The 15,237-nt window shown below is 39.4% G+C and overlaps 2 protein-coding genes across 2 annotated transcripts in view; one reads left to right on the forward strand and one right to left on the reverse strand.

Annotated features, from left to right (window-relative positions):
* The window catches only part of T265_01247 (hypothetical protein), a gene marked incomplete at both ends in the record, with an annotated part of 50,921 nt that overhangs the window by 26,208 nt on the left and 9,476 nt on the right, over positions 1 to 15,237 (reverse strand). The gene's annotated exons all lie outside the window — the stretch shown is intronic.
* The window catches only part of T265_01248 (hypothetical protein), a gene marked incomplete at both ends in the record, with an annotated part of 83,546 nt that overhangs the window by 13,447 nt on the left and 54,862 nt on the right, over positions 1 to 15,237 (forward strand). Inside the window, one exon of the mRNA XM_009165233.1 lies at positions 13,333 to 13,383. Within this exon, the coding sequence (XP_009163497.1) occupies positions 13,333 to 13,383 (51 nt within the window). The remainder of the gene's footprint in view (positions 1 to 13,332; positions 13,384 to 15,237) is intronic.

Here is a 15,237-nt window from a genome sequence, read left to right on the forward strand (position 1 = left end):
TTGAATACACCCGAAATCGATCAGCCTCAGAAACTATTGGTGAGCTGTTGTATTGCTCAATGTGACAGTGGATGAGTTTTTTTCAATTGTCGACGTAACAACTAGGTTGAGGCTTCAATGACACCTTGTTGGAAGGTTTCGGCTTCACTTTCGACCATGCAGAAAGTTGGACTTGCTTTATAGAGAAGCTCGATGCTGTTTCAGTCAGGTCAGGGAGGGCTCGTAGGACTGTCAACGCCATTGGTGATTTGTGGGGACAGAACACACTGGGTGACGGCAGATCCACAGTTAGTCTAGGGCTCCTTAGCCGCAGAGATAATGCCACGGATAACATAGACACTCAGCAGATTCCAAAAAAACGATATAGCCTGATAAACAAGGACGCGTTTAGATATTAGTTCAATGGCTCCCACAAAATGTTGAGATGATTATCAAATACCTTTACTCTAGCCAGGGAGCCCAAGCAAACTTTTCACGAACTACCTTTGCTAATTTTTAGTCCGATGTGTGGGTTTAGCACAGCAACCTGCACCAAAGCTGCCAGTCTGTTTAGCCTTTATCTAAATACGATTTTCATACGGACTTCTCGAGACTGTCTTGGCAGGAATTCTTATAACATTGAAGGCTTCGTAATCAGCAGCACATGTCAAAATTCCATTCGAGAATAACTGTGGATAACTGTGTTTCATTTGCATCCGGGAGCGGAATAAGATGGAATAGGAAAATCAGTTTTTGCATCAAAATGTTAGGTTGTTCAGAATACTAACGCCCAAAAGTCATCTGCATTTTATTGTTTGTTTCGGATTCAGAAAGAAGACACCTGCGTCCAACCTGGTGCCTGTCATTTTAGCATCCCACTGAGATTACCTGAATTGAATTTCAGGTACTCACGGTCCAAGATCATTGGAAAATAGAAAAAAAGTCAAATTTAAGTCTGTTATAGCGTGCTTAATAAAATGAACTAATTGTCACAGAGTTCACGTCATTCGTATACCGGGGCGGTATATCAGAAAGTAAATAGAACTGAAGTGATATTATTACAGTCACGGCCATTTGAAATCAGATGTACCCACCTGATCGGAATCCTTTATGGAGTATCACTCTATAGATGACTATGTGACCTCAAATCCACAACACTTCCACGGGGTGATACTTCACCTTTAAAAAACACGACAGTAGGAATTTTCTGCCTCATCTGGGGAGCAGTCTTGCACATGGAAAGACCGCGTCATAATGTAAGATTTCAAGGGTTGTGTCTCTTACGTAAATTCTTGTGTTATCCATTGACAAAAACAATATTAGGGACGTTGCAAAAATTTTTGTATCTCCGTTTTATTTCAGGCGGTGTGTAGATGAGGAAGCTCAGGATTAGTTGACATGAACTCCCGACCCAAGTTAAGAACGTTCCACCCAAGTGAAGTAGGTTCTGGGACACAGGTCTGTTAGCAGTTTCAAGCTCGGTGTTTTACAATGCACAAAGAGCAAAGCAAACTCTGAACAGGGTAAAAGATATCCGTGCACAAATTTACACCCACAAAATTCTTCAAATTTTATACGAAACTACGTTGTTGACTGGCAAGCCGAAGAGTCATTGATAGCTCTAAATTCCGAATTACTTGATCAGCGGCGACACACCAGGTTAAACCATCTGATTGCTTGGGCTCGAGGTAGTCCCGTGGTTGATGCACCAACTGGAAGATACGTGGTTCGGACACAACCTCATCATCTCGACTTCTGTCTAAGCTTGTCCATCCAGCAATACTCAGCCTCACTTCCAGCTGGTATGGCAGCTAACCATCAGACACCTGTTACAGCTGAACGATTATTATTACTTATTATCATCTGTTTGGCATAACTACTCAGTCTTGAACTCTAATGTCTGGGTAACACTGAAGCTATAGCCTCCATATTGGATAGATCACCGTTGACACTTACCATGCTGAAAATTTGTAATCTATATCGTGGCCATACACTTAAGTTTTTATTAAATGCGTACACAATGCTTGCATCCATAACAGTACAGACGCATGGCAAATCGATGACGTCACCTATATACAGACGGATGAAGCTTTCTAGGTCAAATAGTAATAAGAGGCTTAACATCGAGTGGTATGCTAACAGATACCGGTCACACCGCAGTAACCGAATGTGAGTGCTGATGAGGACCATTCTAAGTGGTTGCAGATGGTCCAGTCATATTATCGGGGGTCAGCAGGGGGCNTGCAGATGGTCCAGTCATATTATCGGGGTTCAGCAGGTGGAGGACCTACTTTATGCTGTCAGAGAATGAGTGACAAATATCACGCTTATGCTGGCGCAATAATAGAACACTCGTGCAGCCGTAATATCCTTTCAGCGCCTAGCTTTCATGGCACCTGAAGGAAGCACGAGGGCAAAGACACTGTCAAGGATGCTCAAGACTTGACTGAAGCAGTCGAGGTACAGAGACTGGGTTGGAACCACGAACGTTCCGATCACACTAAGTTAGGGTCTTTTCCCGTGCTCTACTTGCGCCGACGTGGGGGAAATACTTCATTTTAAGGTGTAAATGCAGGTTTTGCTTGCTCCTTGAGTGATTCTTCAGTAGAATGTGATGAAGTTTGTGGTGCGCTTTATCTTAGCTAAAGTCGTATCACAGACAGATATAAACCCACAGTGAGGGGGTTTCAGGGGACAAGCAGCTGCATAGTTACCTGCCATGGGTATTAAACTGGTGTCTTATTATTGTTCAGTAAGCAGCTACGCGATATACCCTACCAGCATAAGGCTATCAGACTGCAAAATTAGGGGCGATATTTGTTCACAAGTAATGCAAATGTGCTTACCAAAATCTGGCTCAAAAGCTTAGGCCTATCGGTGGATTTCATTCTACTGGAATATGAGGTATGAGAGACTACACCGGTATAACAAAAGAGGAAACACTTATTCCAAGGATGTTGCAGTTTGCAATCCACCATTTGAGGAGGGCAACTAGACCTTTTCCTGCATGTGAAACATTGGCACTGGGTCAGCTGGACGAAATACGGGCTTCTATACTTTGATATGTCCCACAGAGCATTTACATACACAGCACCATAAATTGTATTGGTTCCAGCAAAAGGGTTTGCAACAAATTTCGGTTTGTCTTCTATTCAAAAAGGGTTTTTATGAAAATATTGGGAAACAGGGTAGTAATTTCTGTATTGACTAAAACAAAGTGACAAGCGAATATACACTCATTTGCAAACTAATTTGGTTCTTTCGAGAGACTCATCTGGAACCCAGCTGAATCTCTCGTTTATGATGTTCTCAGGCAACTGAATGCGCTACACCAGGCCGTCTTATGTTTCAGTCGCTACGCTATTTGAAATATCGCGATACATGTATATATTTGAGTAGTACATTACGAATATAAAACAAAGCGATATTCGTTCATGTCATACGTAAACGTTCGGCTTTGGACTACTTCCGTTAGAGAAGAATTAATATGAGACAAATAACTGCACTTGCTCTGTCCTGGTGGCAAGTGAATAATAATAACCATCATATAGATACCCGCCCAATACTTCCTAGATTTTTCGGCCAGCGTCATTCTGACTTTTACTATCAATTGCACCATCGGTGTCTTGACAGCTAGAAAGGAACAGTACACTTAAATTAAAACGCACCTTACGCAAGATGGATTTCCTCTTCCACGCGACAAGAGTTGTCATTTGTGTGTGAATTCAGCTGTTCATCTACTGTCTCGAAATTTCCGGAGTTAATTTTTTTTCCAGATAAGAAACGCACAGCGTGGGTGGTTTGTGGTGAGGATAGGACAGCTTTTTGGTACTTGTTGGCTTTCAGACAGGAGATAATTTCTTCAAAATTATGGGTTTGCAAATAAGTAATAAATATCTGCGGATTAAATTTGCTTAGAATGGTTAAATCCAAAAAGGGTGTTCCTGTAATATGTGACAGGCAGGAAACTCTTATAAGATTATTTTAACCTTTTAAAAAGATATTTGCATTTCTTCAGATGGATTATAGCTATAGGATCCTATGAAATGGGTATTTCTGGGCAACCTCAATCGATATAAGGAATATTTTAGCCTTTTCTAATCCTTCTGAGGTTTTTGAACCTTTGTTAGTATTATGTAGCCAAATATATATATCAGTATCGAGAATAATCTGTATTTAATTTGTTTTTATGGCGCTGATCCGTATGACAGTCAGTTGCGAATCTCCTATAAACGCGATAGCCAAATATATATATCAGTATCGAAAATATTTCTGTATTTATTTGTTTTTATGGCGCTGATCCGTATGACAGTCAGTTGCGAATCTCCTATAAACGCGACGTAAATTAGGAGTTTTAGACATCCAATTTTATCTTGGCTTATTTCTTACTGTGTTATATCCGGTTGTCCTTGGCACTTCTACGGAACGTCTGATAATGACTGTACGAGTGCACACTTCATTTCTGTAGGCCAAACGAAAGCTTCAAACTAGTATCTTGACTCCAATAAAGGTGGAAATGAAAGAGAAAAAACAGCAATCTGAAGTTGTTTGAATAGCCTAGGCATAGATCTGAAACAACACGAATGTAGTTAAATTTGGAGATATTAAGGATAAAAATGGATGAAAAAAGCGACACACACTTCGTGCTAAATTATATTTCGGGTGTCTTCACTTCACATAATTTTAAATCTAAAATCTCCATTCTGATTGGTTAGAATGATTTGCTATCTAGATGAGGGATGAAAAAATATCATCGGAAATATTGTGCTGGGCAGTCTGCAGTACTTATGTCATTTTCAAAAGCAAGAGAACGTCATAAGGATAGCCATTTTACTTTACTTGGACAGCAGACAGTGTGGGAATATTTCGGATGTCTTGAATCAAAGTTGTAAGGGGACAAAGGCGGGTCTCTCATCGATATTGACCACTTTTTAATTTCAATGGTGTGGGCATTTCAGGGCCTGCAGATCTAGATGTTCCGTGTTGGATATACCAGAGTTAACGTCATCTGCTTGCTTCAATCATCGACATGGGATTTCTTAATCCGACGTACTCTTTGAAGAAATTAATCTAAGAATGGTGATCAAATACCAATGATCGCAAGTTTCCATCCAAAACATCGTCGAATACGTTTCGCTAATGCGAAACAAGACGAAAAAAAGGGCAGATGGACGAACTGGGCATTGGTAGCTAACCTGGGGAGTTCACCTGGCTGAAGCACGTTTTGTGGATATTATCTTTAACCGAGCCGTTAATTGCTATCCAAATACTTAGATTTTGTAACTGGTTCGTGGAATTTGATTGCTTATAGAGAAAGGGCATTAATCCTTAGAACAACCGGTGATCACTGGGAGGTTATATTAAGATCGCCATTTCAATTGACATCTATACCTCACTTGTAGCAAGAAGTTCTCAAGGAAGGGTGGAGGCAAATGGGACGGGTAGGAAGGCACCGAAACAACGGAAAACGATGAGTGACAGGTTGGTCCACAATAGAAATCTAGTTCTGTAAACGGTAGCTGCATTTTTGGGTTCGTTAATGGCTTAACGCATTAGGCGATTTGGGGAGAATTCGAGCGGTATGGAGGAAAACAGCTAGGTTCTAATACATTCCACTGTGTTTGTCGGCCGAAAGTGGAATTTGGTTCTAAAACTGATGAAACAGTTAATTGCTCTTTACTGATATCTGTCCGGTTGTTCCAAAACTCCGAGTGCGGTTAAATGCCCCTATATTTGGCTGTTGAGCAAGTGACTCTCAGTGTAGGTATCAACGGGAAGTTGGCTGTCAAAAAAACTCTTTCCTCCTCCGTTTTGGGACTACAAAAACGTAAAAGACTCCAGAACAAGAAGGAACAAGCGTCGGGTGGGTTCTTACTATATGAACATCTCCAGGATTTCCAGTTAATCTAGAAACCTGAGTCATTTAAACCGGTCTATGTTCTAGCCGGACGGCCACAGTAGATATCGTAAAAGATGTGAGGAAAGGTGGGGCGAGGGAAGTGTCATTATATGGGAAACTAGGGAATTGATTTAAATTCACTCCTTTAAATGAGGAATGTTTTTTCCAGATGAAGTGAGCGAAATACATTGAGCATGTGAGCATCATCCGAATTCTTATAGAAATTCTCCATCGTAAACAGCAGTTACCAGAAAACAACACTACACTAAGAGCTAATTTTCCTACCAACTATGTTGGACTACTATGTACGGTGCCCCCACCACATTCATATTTGCCAGTCTAGGGTCTAATATCCGTTTCTTAAATTTCACTGAAAAAGAAAGCTAAATCCCATCTTTTATTCTCCCACCGTCTGGGGGATTTGTCTACAAGTATGAAAACATCATTCCTTATTGGGTCCTTTAAGCCGGTATTGGTGTCTGCCTGAGAGAAATTACAAACAATGCTTTTCTTTCTTAAGTACAGTCTTTCCGTCAGGATCTCTCAGCTAGCTTTTATTTCAGTGTTTTTGTGCAGCTTAATTAGAAGGTTAAGTGTCACATTGGTCTAAAATTCGAGGACATGTTGAACTCTAGGGTAACTTCAAGTCATCGAATTTCTAACTACTCAACCATGAAAGTTAGAAGGCTGAGCAAACCAGATTCCATATTCACCATGTCATTGCTCACGTTGTACACAAACACGTCAACGTCAAGTCGAGGGAGATTTGTTTTCTCCTAGTACGAGGAGTTTAGTACGCGATTTGGTGCAAAAATATGCCTCGTTTGGTTAGGGATGTTTCACGTTGTCAGCGACTTTGGACAGCAAAGCTTTGTATTCAGAAATCCTAATGAAAAGAACAAAACTGTCCCACAAATGGCAGAATTTCCAAAGACAGCCTGGAATTTTGACCGAAATGTGACAGCGACAATCAAAATAGGCCCCGACTGAATCTACAACTGTCAAAAAGTTAAAATTGATTGTGCAAAAGACTAAAGTATCACCTTTTCTGTAGGTTAAATGAGAGTTTAGTTAAGATTTTGTGGTGGATATTATTCTGGAAACAGTTGCAGTAAAGTTCTAAATATTATTAGCTATCTAGAATCACGTGTAAAGTTTGACTGGGCTATTATGCGCCTCTCGCACCAATGAGTTTTATTTATATTGGTCCAATTATTTTACCAGTAGAAGAAGGCAAATTACATTACAGTGGACTAACATGGTAGAGTTCTAGTGACACCCCTCACATACTATACACATTTGCCAGGGTGTTATCAAACTGCCTCCAAAGCTTCTGCAGTTGAATCATCTAAATTAAATAATGTTTCTAAAAATTACACAATTTTCTCCTTCCCACCTGACGCAATAGTTTTATCCATAAACTAAAGTTTATTGTTTCAGTCAGGCTTTAAGCAGTCGAGCTTTAGTAGATTTAGGCTAGCAAACCATCAAATGGAATAAAACTGCGTAGTAGGTATTTTGCCGAATTTAATGAAATTAATATTTACTTGTACGGTTGATAAAAATGTGCACATTGAGGGCTGTGTGCCTTTTGCTAAAAGAATGCATGATAAACCTGGCGCATCAAAATAAACAAGCCATTGTAAGCTTGAACTAATGTGCAAGAGCTTAAAAATTTAGGAAAAAATGTGGTATGTGTACGTGTTTATCCGACTCAACGGTACATTTTGTACAAATTAATGTCCCAAGTGGTAGCGTTGCACGTCTGTTTTACCACACTACTATAAAAAAGTGTTTTTAAATTAAAATTATAAGAGATGCCAGATATTCCCATCTATTTTTCTTATTGAATCCATGAAGATGGTAGCAAATAAAACCCAAAATAAGTGCCCTTCAAACTGTTTGAAAGCAACCATCATTTCACCATTTTTGAAAAGATACTCGTGCTTAATTATACACGAACTATTTACTTCACACTTGTAAATTTCTAGAGCTTATGAATCTTTAACCATATGAAGTAGAGAGATCTGGCCCTGTTGGTGACAGTAAACCACTAAGGTGGATGACACTTCTCTTTAAGTTAAACGCAGAATGAGAAACTCACGCACACCTGTGATTCTCACCACAGAACAATTGCAATTTATGCCATCTGTGAAGCTTCTCCTGTAGAAAGTAAACAAATTTTTTAATGCGGTGAACTTTGGCTTACGACCGGAGTGGAACGGATAGATGGAACAAACTTTTGCACACTGGTTTCCGGTAATGACGTCTACGAAAATTGTGTCAAAATGTTTGATTGACATTTGGGGGCTATGAAATATATAAGGAAATTGGTGGATATAAGTGGAAAGTGCTAATTGGATAAACCGTGTTCCCAAAACACTCACAATCGCGTCAATTTTTCTCGTAAACCTCAAGTTGTGTTACTGTTGGTTGTTTACCTTCTCAGGCAGCACTACTAAAACCTTTTTCTTTATACAAATGTTTGGTGTGCGCCCCATTACTTAGCATCTTATTAAGATCCAAAGGATGTTGCGGGTGGGAAAAATTCACCAACACTTGCTAACAATTTAATTCCGATAAACTTGTTTTCACCAGATTATCAATATCCAAAATTCGGTGTTTCTCTGTGCCTCATTTGTGGACTTGATTAAAAAAGGTGATGCATTATTTTTGTTTCTTGGAAATCTCCAGAAAAATTCACGAAAACCAGTGCAAATATTTGGAACCCTAAAAATTTCTATCCCTTCTGTTTGCTTCATGTAACATCTACTCAGTTTGTCACGCACCAATAAAGATAAATTAGTCTAGAGTCGAAAAGTTGGTAAACACGGATCCACATATGACACGTGCGCATGCTTAACGAACAGTGGAAAACCTAACGTCCCTTTGTTGACCAGAGGAGAAAGTTTCAAAGCACAAAGCAAAATAAGGCAAAAGCGGTGGCAACAAGTTCAGCCTATTTGCTGCGTGACTCGCCGGTTAAAATGGTTATCAAATACAATATTTCGTAAACATATTGATGTACCATTTTATAGACATCTGTTGCGATGTTTATCGACAACAGACAAAGGTGGCAGTGGGCAGGCCTTCCGCTTGTTCAGAAATACACGTAATCGTGTTCTAAAAAAGCCTCGTAACAGTGCACGTGCATTGGCTTTGTTATCACTACCCTGTTGCGTGCTTTCATTGACGCACACATACGGTATACATCCCTGGAAATCAAAGAACTTTTTTAAACTTGCATTGAGATGTCTTTTCAAGTCTAATTCATTACATAGACATGGGTGTATTCATGTTGTACGATACTGTCTTCCTAGGTTCCTTCATAAGAAGCATAAAATCATCAAGCAAGCCAAATTGGTTAAGTGTGGTTAATTTTGAGGAGAAAACGTAGCTCACAGAATGCACCAGCTGCTGACTGTTAGTTTGACGGTCGATTGGGATTACAGTCAAAAGGGAATTTATGACAAAGATAGGTTGTTGGGAGAAAATTCTTCGCTAAGTTTCGGACTACTCGGTGTAATAAATTTGAATCTGAGATTAATAAACAAAAAGAGTGTCATCGTAGACTCGTGCCTGATTATCTCACATTGCCGCTTTAAAGAAACGGTGACTGTGACCTTCACCGCTCGTCTCGGTATAAGGTATCCAGTTCCACCGTCATTGAAAATTAGAGAAATGCTTGTAGGTGACTGCCTGACGTAAATGTCATTACTCAGTTATGTCAAAGAGCGAGTTAATCATACCTCCAACCAGTTACTTTTCGCCAGATGGTTTATTCCCTTCCACTGATCAAAAGGTCGTAAGTATAAAAGTCTAGAAGTTCATCCAAAATAGAATGGAACAGACTGACTTTATTGACTGAGCAACAAAAGGTGTATTCACATGTTTACACCACGGCCGCTGATGTGTTGAAATAGTGTCCTGCGTGCGGTACAACTAACTCTAAGTAGAGTGAATAGTTTAGCTGATTGACGAAAAATAAATTTTTGTGAACTCACTATTAATTTATTGTTTATAATATGGGTGAGTAGTGAACTGAAAAAGGGAAACAGACGGTTGTTGGCGAGACCCAGACCTCACCTAAATTGAATACAAAAGGGATGTGAAGAACCACTGACCGTCTTCCTCTTTTGGTCCGTGTTGCGTGACCAAAGAAAAATCACAGTTTTGAGAAATAGTTTTCAACAGGTAGCGCCCAATGTAAACAATGTATGTAGTATATTATAGCGGGAGTCTAGCAACCATGTTTGAGTGATACTGGTAGGCCTTGAGAACTTTTGTAGACAACATGAAATCAGTCGTTTGGATTAGTCACATAAGTAGTGATGGAAATTTTTGTGAACGAAAATTTATCAGCTCGAGCTTGTATAATAATATGATGAATCTCTCAATCGGAGCACATTCGCTAAGAAAGAGAGTCCTGTTTCCATTAAGTGCTCACCACTGAGAGCTGCTGAAACATAGGGTCATACAGATAAACCATAAAATCTGCCAGGTTACTAAACATTGCTGACACATAACAACAAACGGTCACAAAATGTCTTCAAATCCAACAAACCTTTTAGTAAACGGCTGATGTAGGAGCATTGTGAATATTTTCCGTTTTGTCTTGTATACTTCAAGGAAAATCTTAAATGACACAAACCACGAAGACATCTTTTATTCGATGTGCCGACCAGAAAAAATATAAACGGTATAAAACATTTTACTGTATTTCTTATTGGAATCCAAAGGCCTTGGAACCTGGAACCTCTACCATCTAAAAACATATTAAATGACACAAACCACGAAGACATCTTTCACTCGATGTGCCGACCAGAAAAAATATAAGCGGTATAAAATATTTTACTGTATTTCTTATTGGAATCCGAAGGCCTTGGAACCTGGAACCTCTATCATCTAAAAACATGCTGACCTACAATGGGAAACAAATGATGAGACTCAGCGTAACCGTATACTTGGAAGAGGATTCGGCGTGTTCATTCCAAAAAAAAACTCATGATTTGGCGGAGAATAACAAGCTCTTATAGGGTAAAGTTGCAGGTATATATCATACGGGAGCTTAATCAACAAAATGCTTTTCTAATAGAAAGCTGGAGCAACATTGATTTTGTCCTTTTTTGTCTACCTAATTCACCCCAAAAAAGTCACTTCCTGAATTAAAAATTCACACTCAAGTGCGTTGGTCTGATTAGTCTAGACTTGTGCAACAGATGTACCCTAGCTCAAAACCACTTCGTTCTTTTTGCAAAAGTAAGCTTAATGATTCCGACACCCCAACTACTGTTTGCTGAGGCATGAAAATATTCATCCACTTCAACTTTCTATGCTATCCGAAGTAATAATCTTCTCAGTGAATAAAGAATGACAATGAAATACCCAATACTGTCGAGACGTGAACGATGCACTAGATACCATGATGATGCATCAGATATGAAATGTTTGAAGTGAAGAGCAAAATTCATTGGTACTTACCCATGAAATCAGAAGAAAGCGTCGAGTAGGTTTGTCCCTAATTGAGTAAAAACAGCTACTGATCGCGAACCCGGTTTGTTTGGTTTGACATACCCATGTGCTAGCAAGTTGTGATGAAGAAGCTAACCTGACTTAGCCTGCTTTAAAAAACTATCCTGCAAATTATTTCTACGCCTGCCTCAAAGCTCGGTCAAACACATCCTTACTATCTGGAATAACAATTTCTGACTGAGAAAAGTTTGACTACGGGTAGAACAAGTGGGCTAATCATACTGCCGGCCATCAGACAGCATATATCTCTTAGCCTGTGCGCTTAACCCCTGAAAATATCGCTGATTCATCTGAATGGGGCCTTTTCGGCGTATGTAAGGCTGCGTGGTGGGAGTATCTTGATTGGTGAAACAAAATTTCTGGAACGTCAAGCGTTAAACTGCCATTAGTTCCACCCCTCAAAGCAGAACCTATAATTTCGGTATTAAGTAATATAGACGTTGAATTCTGTGATGTAACTCTTGATAGGGCGAGCATATATGCAAACAATATATGAATTTTCATGTTTGGTATGCACCTCTCAAGAGTACTGGCATGAGTGTTAAAAGTAAATAATTGGGACTACCATTTACCCAGGAACTCAAAGCCACAATAAATCACAATAAATCAAAGCACAACAAATGACTTTCCAAAATTGAGGTTTATGCGTACAGGCTGCCGCTCACACAAAGGGATGGTATGAACGATGCAATTTCTCGGTCACCGGCGATTTTGTTATTCCTAGTTGTCCATCTCACCCGCTGAGTAAATAAATAAGGTTGTTTACTTTTACTGTCAGGACTAGTGTTAGAATAATTCATGATTCCTCTTCGGAAGCAAAGTTTGTGGGAGTACAGAAGGAAAGCCTGACACTCTTGATTGCACTGTTAGAACATGCGTTGCCAATACATGTAAGATGTTAAAGCAGAGATTATTCCAACGGGACACTGCATTGTATCGGTTTTGCCTTGGTTTACCTGTCTGACGAGTAAGTCTGGCTCATCACTAAGTTACGAATGAAAATGATAAGAGGAAACATGCAATTCTGATGGCTTTTTGATAAACCATCACAACGACAACCAAGTCTGTTTTTTTTATGTTATTTTTATCTCAAGTGGACCACAAAAGACTGTCCAGTATCAATCAAATTTTAAACAGTGAAAGTTTATCACTCTTCAAAATCCAAATTCTATGAAATGTTTAAGTGGTCGTTAAGGGGTACTAAAATGATTTGCCGAGGTTTGCTGTACATCAGACTCAAAAGAACAGTCCAACGTAAGCATCTGAGTAATAGGCTCAGACTGGGCTGGAACACAAATAATAATTACGAGTCTTTTGCCCCTTAAAGTTTACAAAAACGCATCTGATCTATTCACCCTTAATCTGAGTATCATCTGCAAAGTTGCTTCGCGAGATTACACGGAAGTGCGGTTCATGACAGTAACTATACGTATGCTCACAAATGATAATCTAAATGGGGTTTGGATTCTGAGCAGAAAGGAATCTCTAGACCACAGAACTTGTCCGCCTTTTTCATCTGAAGCGTAGAACAAAGTATAGAGGACACTTTCTAGGACTTGAAACACACCTGTAGGAGATGGAGATTGTCAACAAAACGAGCGTTGCCTTAAGGTGACAATTTTTATACCGTTTTCCGCCTTTACTATGCTCAAAGTTCGATGAATCACAATTCATTGTCCAAAAGAATCAGCAAATCACTAACGAAACCGGATTCAATCTTTGTGGAATCTTGATTTTTCAGATTGTGCATCAGTAATTTTCAGGGCGAAGCATTTTGTTATTTTTAATTACAAGCGCTAGACCCAGCTGTTAAAAACCAATTCGTAAAATGCAAAGGACTGAGATGTATACTGCTGTCATCCTATTTGAAAACATTTCCTCGTGTTGCGAGGCCTTAACAATAAATTTTCGTCCCATTTCAGGTAGTGAGCGTTCCAACAGAAAAATGCGGCATTTTCACGGTCTATATTCAGGCAAGTGACAATTTCTCTGCTTAAATGCATACATTTGTGCACTATGATCACTTCAACCGCGCACATTCACGAGTTTCCAGGAAAGGTTCACGTCCCANCAATTACGGTTCAGCAAAATTGAAGCCATCAACATATGTTCTGATCATGTCCAGGTGAATCGATAGAAAGCCAGGTACCAGAGAACTGGTGTCCAACATTCTGGACGGCACTCTAGCCGCTGACAGTTAAAAATTTTGGTTGTTATTTGCAAATAGCAAACATGGATGATTTGGTTGATTGTATTTGCTGAAGGGAAAGGCAACTTCTGCAGAAAAACAGACGGCGTATAACGTACAGTCAGGTTTGCTTCTGATTTTCTGGGAATACAGACTGCGTCAATTAGCCATCATGATTGTGGTCCGGGAGAAGAATACTAACTAAGTTGCAGGCTAACCAAGTGTCAGAGGACTAACCTCTATTGAAGCTCTTATAACGTATAACCTTCAGAGTTTCATGCCAAACACATTTAGAGAGATTGTGCACAAGCGTCCGAATAATTCCTCTAAATTTCTGATGATAATAACATGAACCTTCATAGATTCGTTGGCATGAGATTTGAGAGGAGCGTAGATAAGTACCTACTGAGATGGGCTCATAACAGACTAGATTCCGAAATAAAGTTGGTTCTTGGAAACCTGATTGCAAACGGATATCACGTTATGCCAAAATACGTTATACCGAAATATACGATTACAAAATCAAACTGTAGTCTCGAGGAACTTTAACTTATTTGTTTAAACTTACAGCGAGCTCCATCCTGGTCCTTGCACTCCGAATGCATTGGCGCATCATCGTTGCATTAACACAACTTGTCCAGCTGGTTTTTGATGGCAAAACTGTATGCTTATTTTTATACTAACCGTGTACCTTAAGACAGTAGCAAACCGATCACAGAGCAATAAAAATGCACCTTGAAACAGTAGATTACACTATTTGTTTAGATACATTCCGCTAAGTGGAAAAGCATGACAGCTGATGTCGGCACATCCGTCCACATCGCTTACTGTTTCTGGATGACGGGGAAATTAATATGTGATAATAATGATAGGATATAATCACTGGCGTTTTAGTACTGTAATTTTTGCCCTGATTCAATGCTCATAGTCAAAAGGCCACGATATCGGCAGCCCCATAGTTTGGTCATTCGTTTTTTGCTTCCTATTTAAGATCTTCCGGAGATGGACCAGCAACTAAATGCTATTAGGGATCAGTGTATGTTTGGTTTTAGCTGACCAAGCGCCCGCGTCTTACAAGACGTTTAAACACATCTACAGAGAAAACATCCTATCTGTGAAATTACACATGTAGAATAGAGGAAGCCGGTGCTTGATTACTAGTTGTGACGGTTTGCACCCAAATAAGTTTGTAGCAAACAGTTATGAATCTGCTTGATACCCTGAGGGCATTACATTCTAATAAAAGATGAACCAAAAGCAAATGCGGGACTGAGTGTTTTTCGTTTGATTCAGAGTCAAACTGAAGGTTGGTGTAAATAAGAAAATTTGCAGTTTTCAATTAGGAACTCAGGTATATTTGATTATCACTGAAATACAAACACAGGGTGGTTATGCTACCAGCTTCCGGGATTGACGGGAGTGAAACAAAAGATCGCTTATTTGGGTTACCCTCAATTTCTTTGGAACTTGTTCACCAGCAAGTTTTGTGCAGTCTACAGATGAAGAATTTGGTTTGATTTATTCCACTGGCTTCTTGTTAAAATTTGATCAATAGTACATACTGCAACAATGTATTTAAACAATTCACACACAACTTCATAGATTATATATATATATATATATATATATATTTATTGTG

The sequence above is a fragment of the Opisthorchis viverrini genome, assembly GCF_000715545.1.
Source record: "Opisthorchis viverrini unplaced genomic scaffold opera_v5_13, whole genome shotgun sequence".
Lineage (NCBI taxonomy): Eukaryota > Metazoa > Platyhelminthes > Trematoda > Opisthorchiida > Opisthorchiidae > Opisthorchis > Opisthorchis viverrini.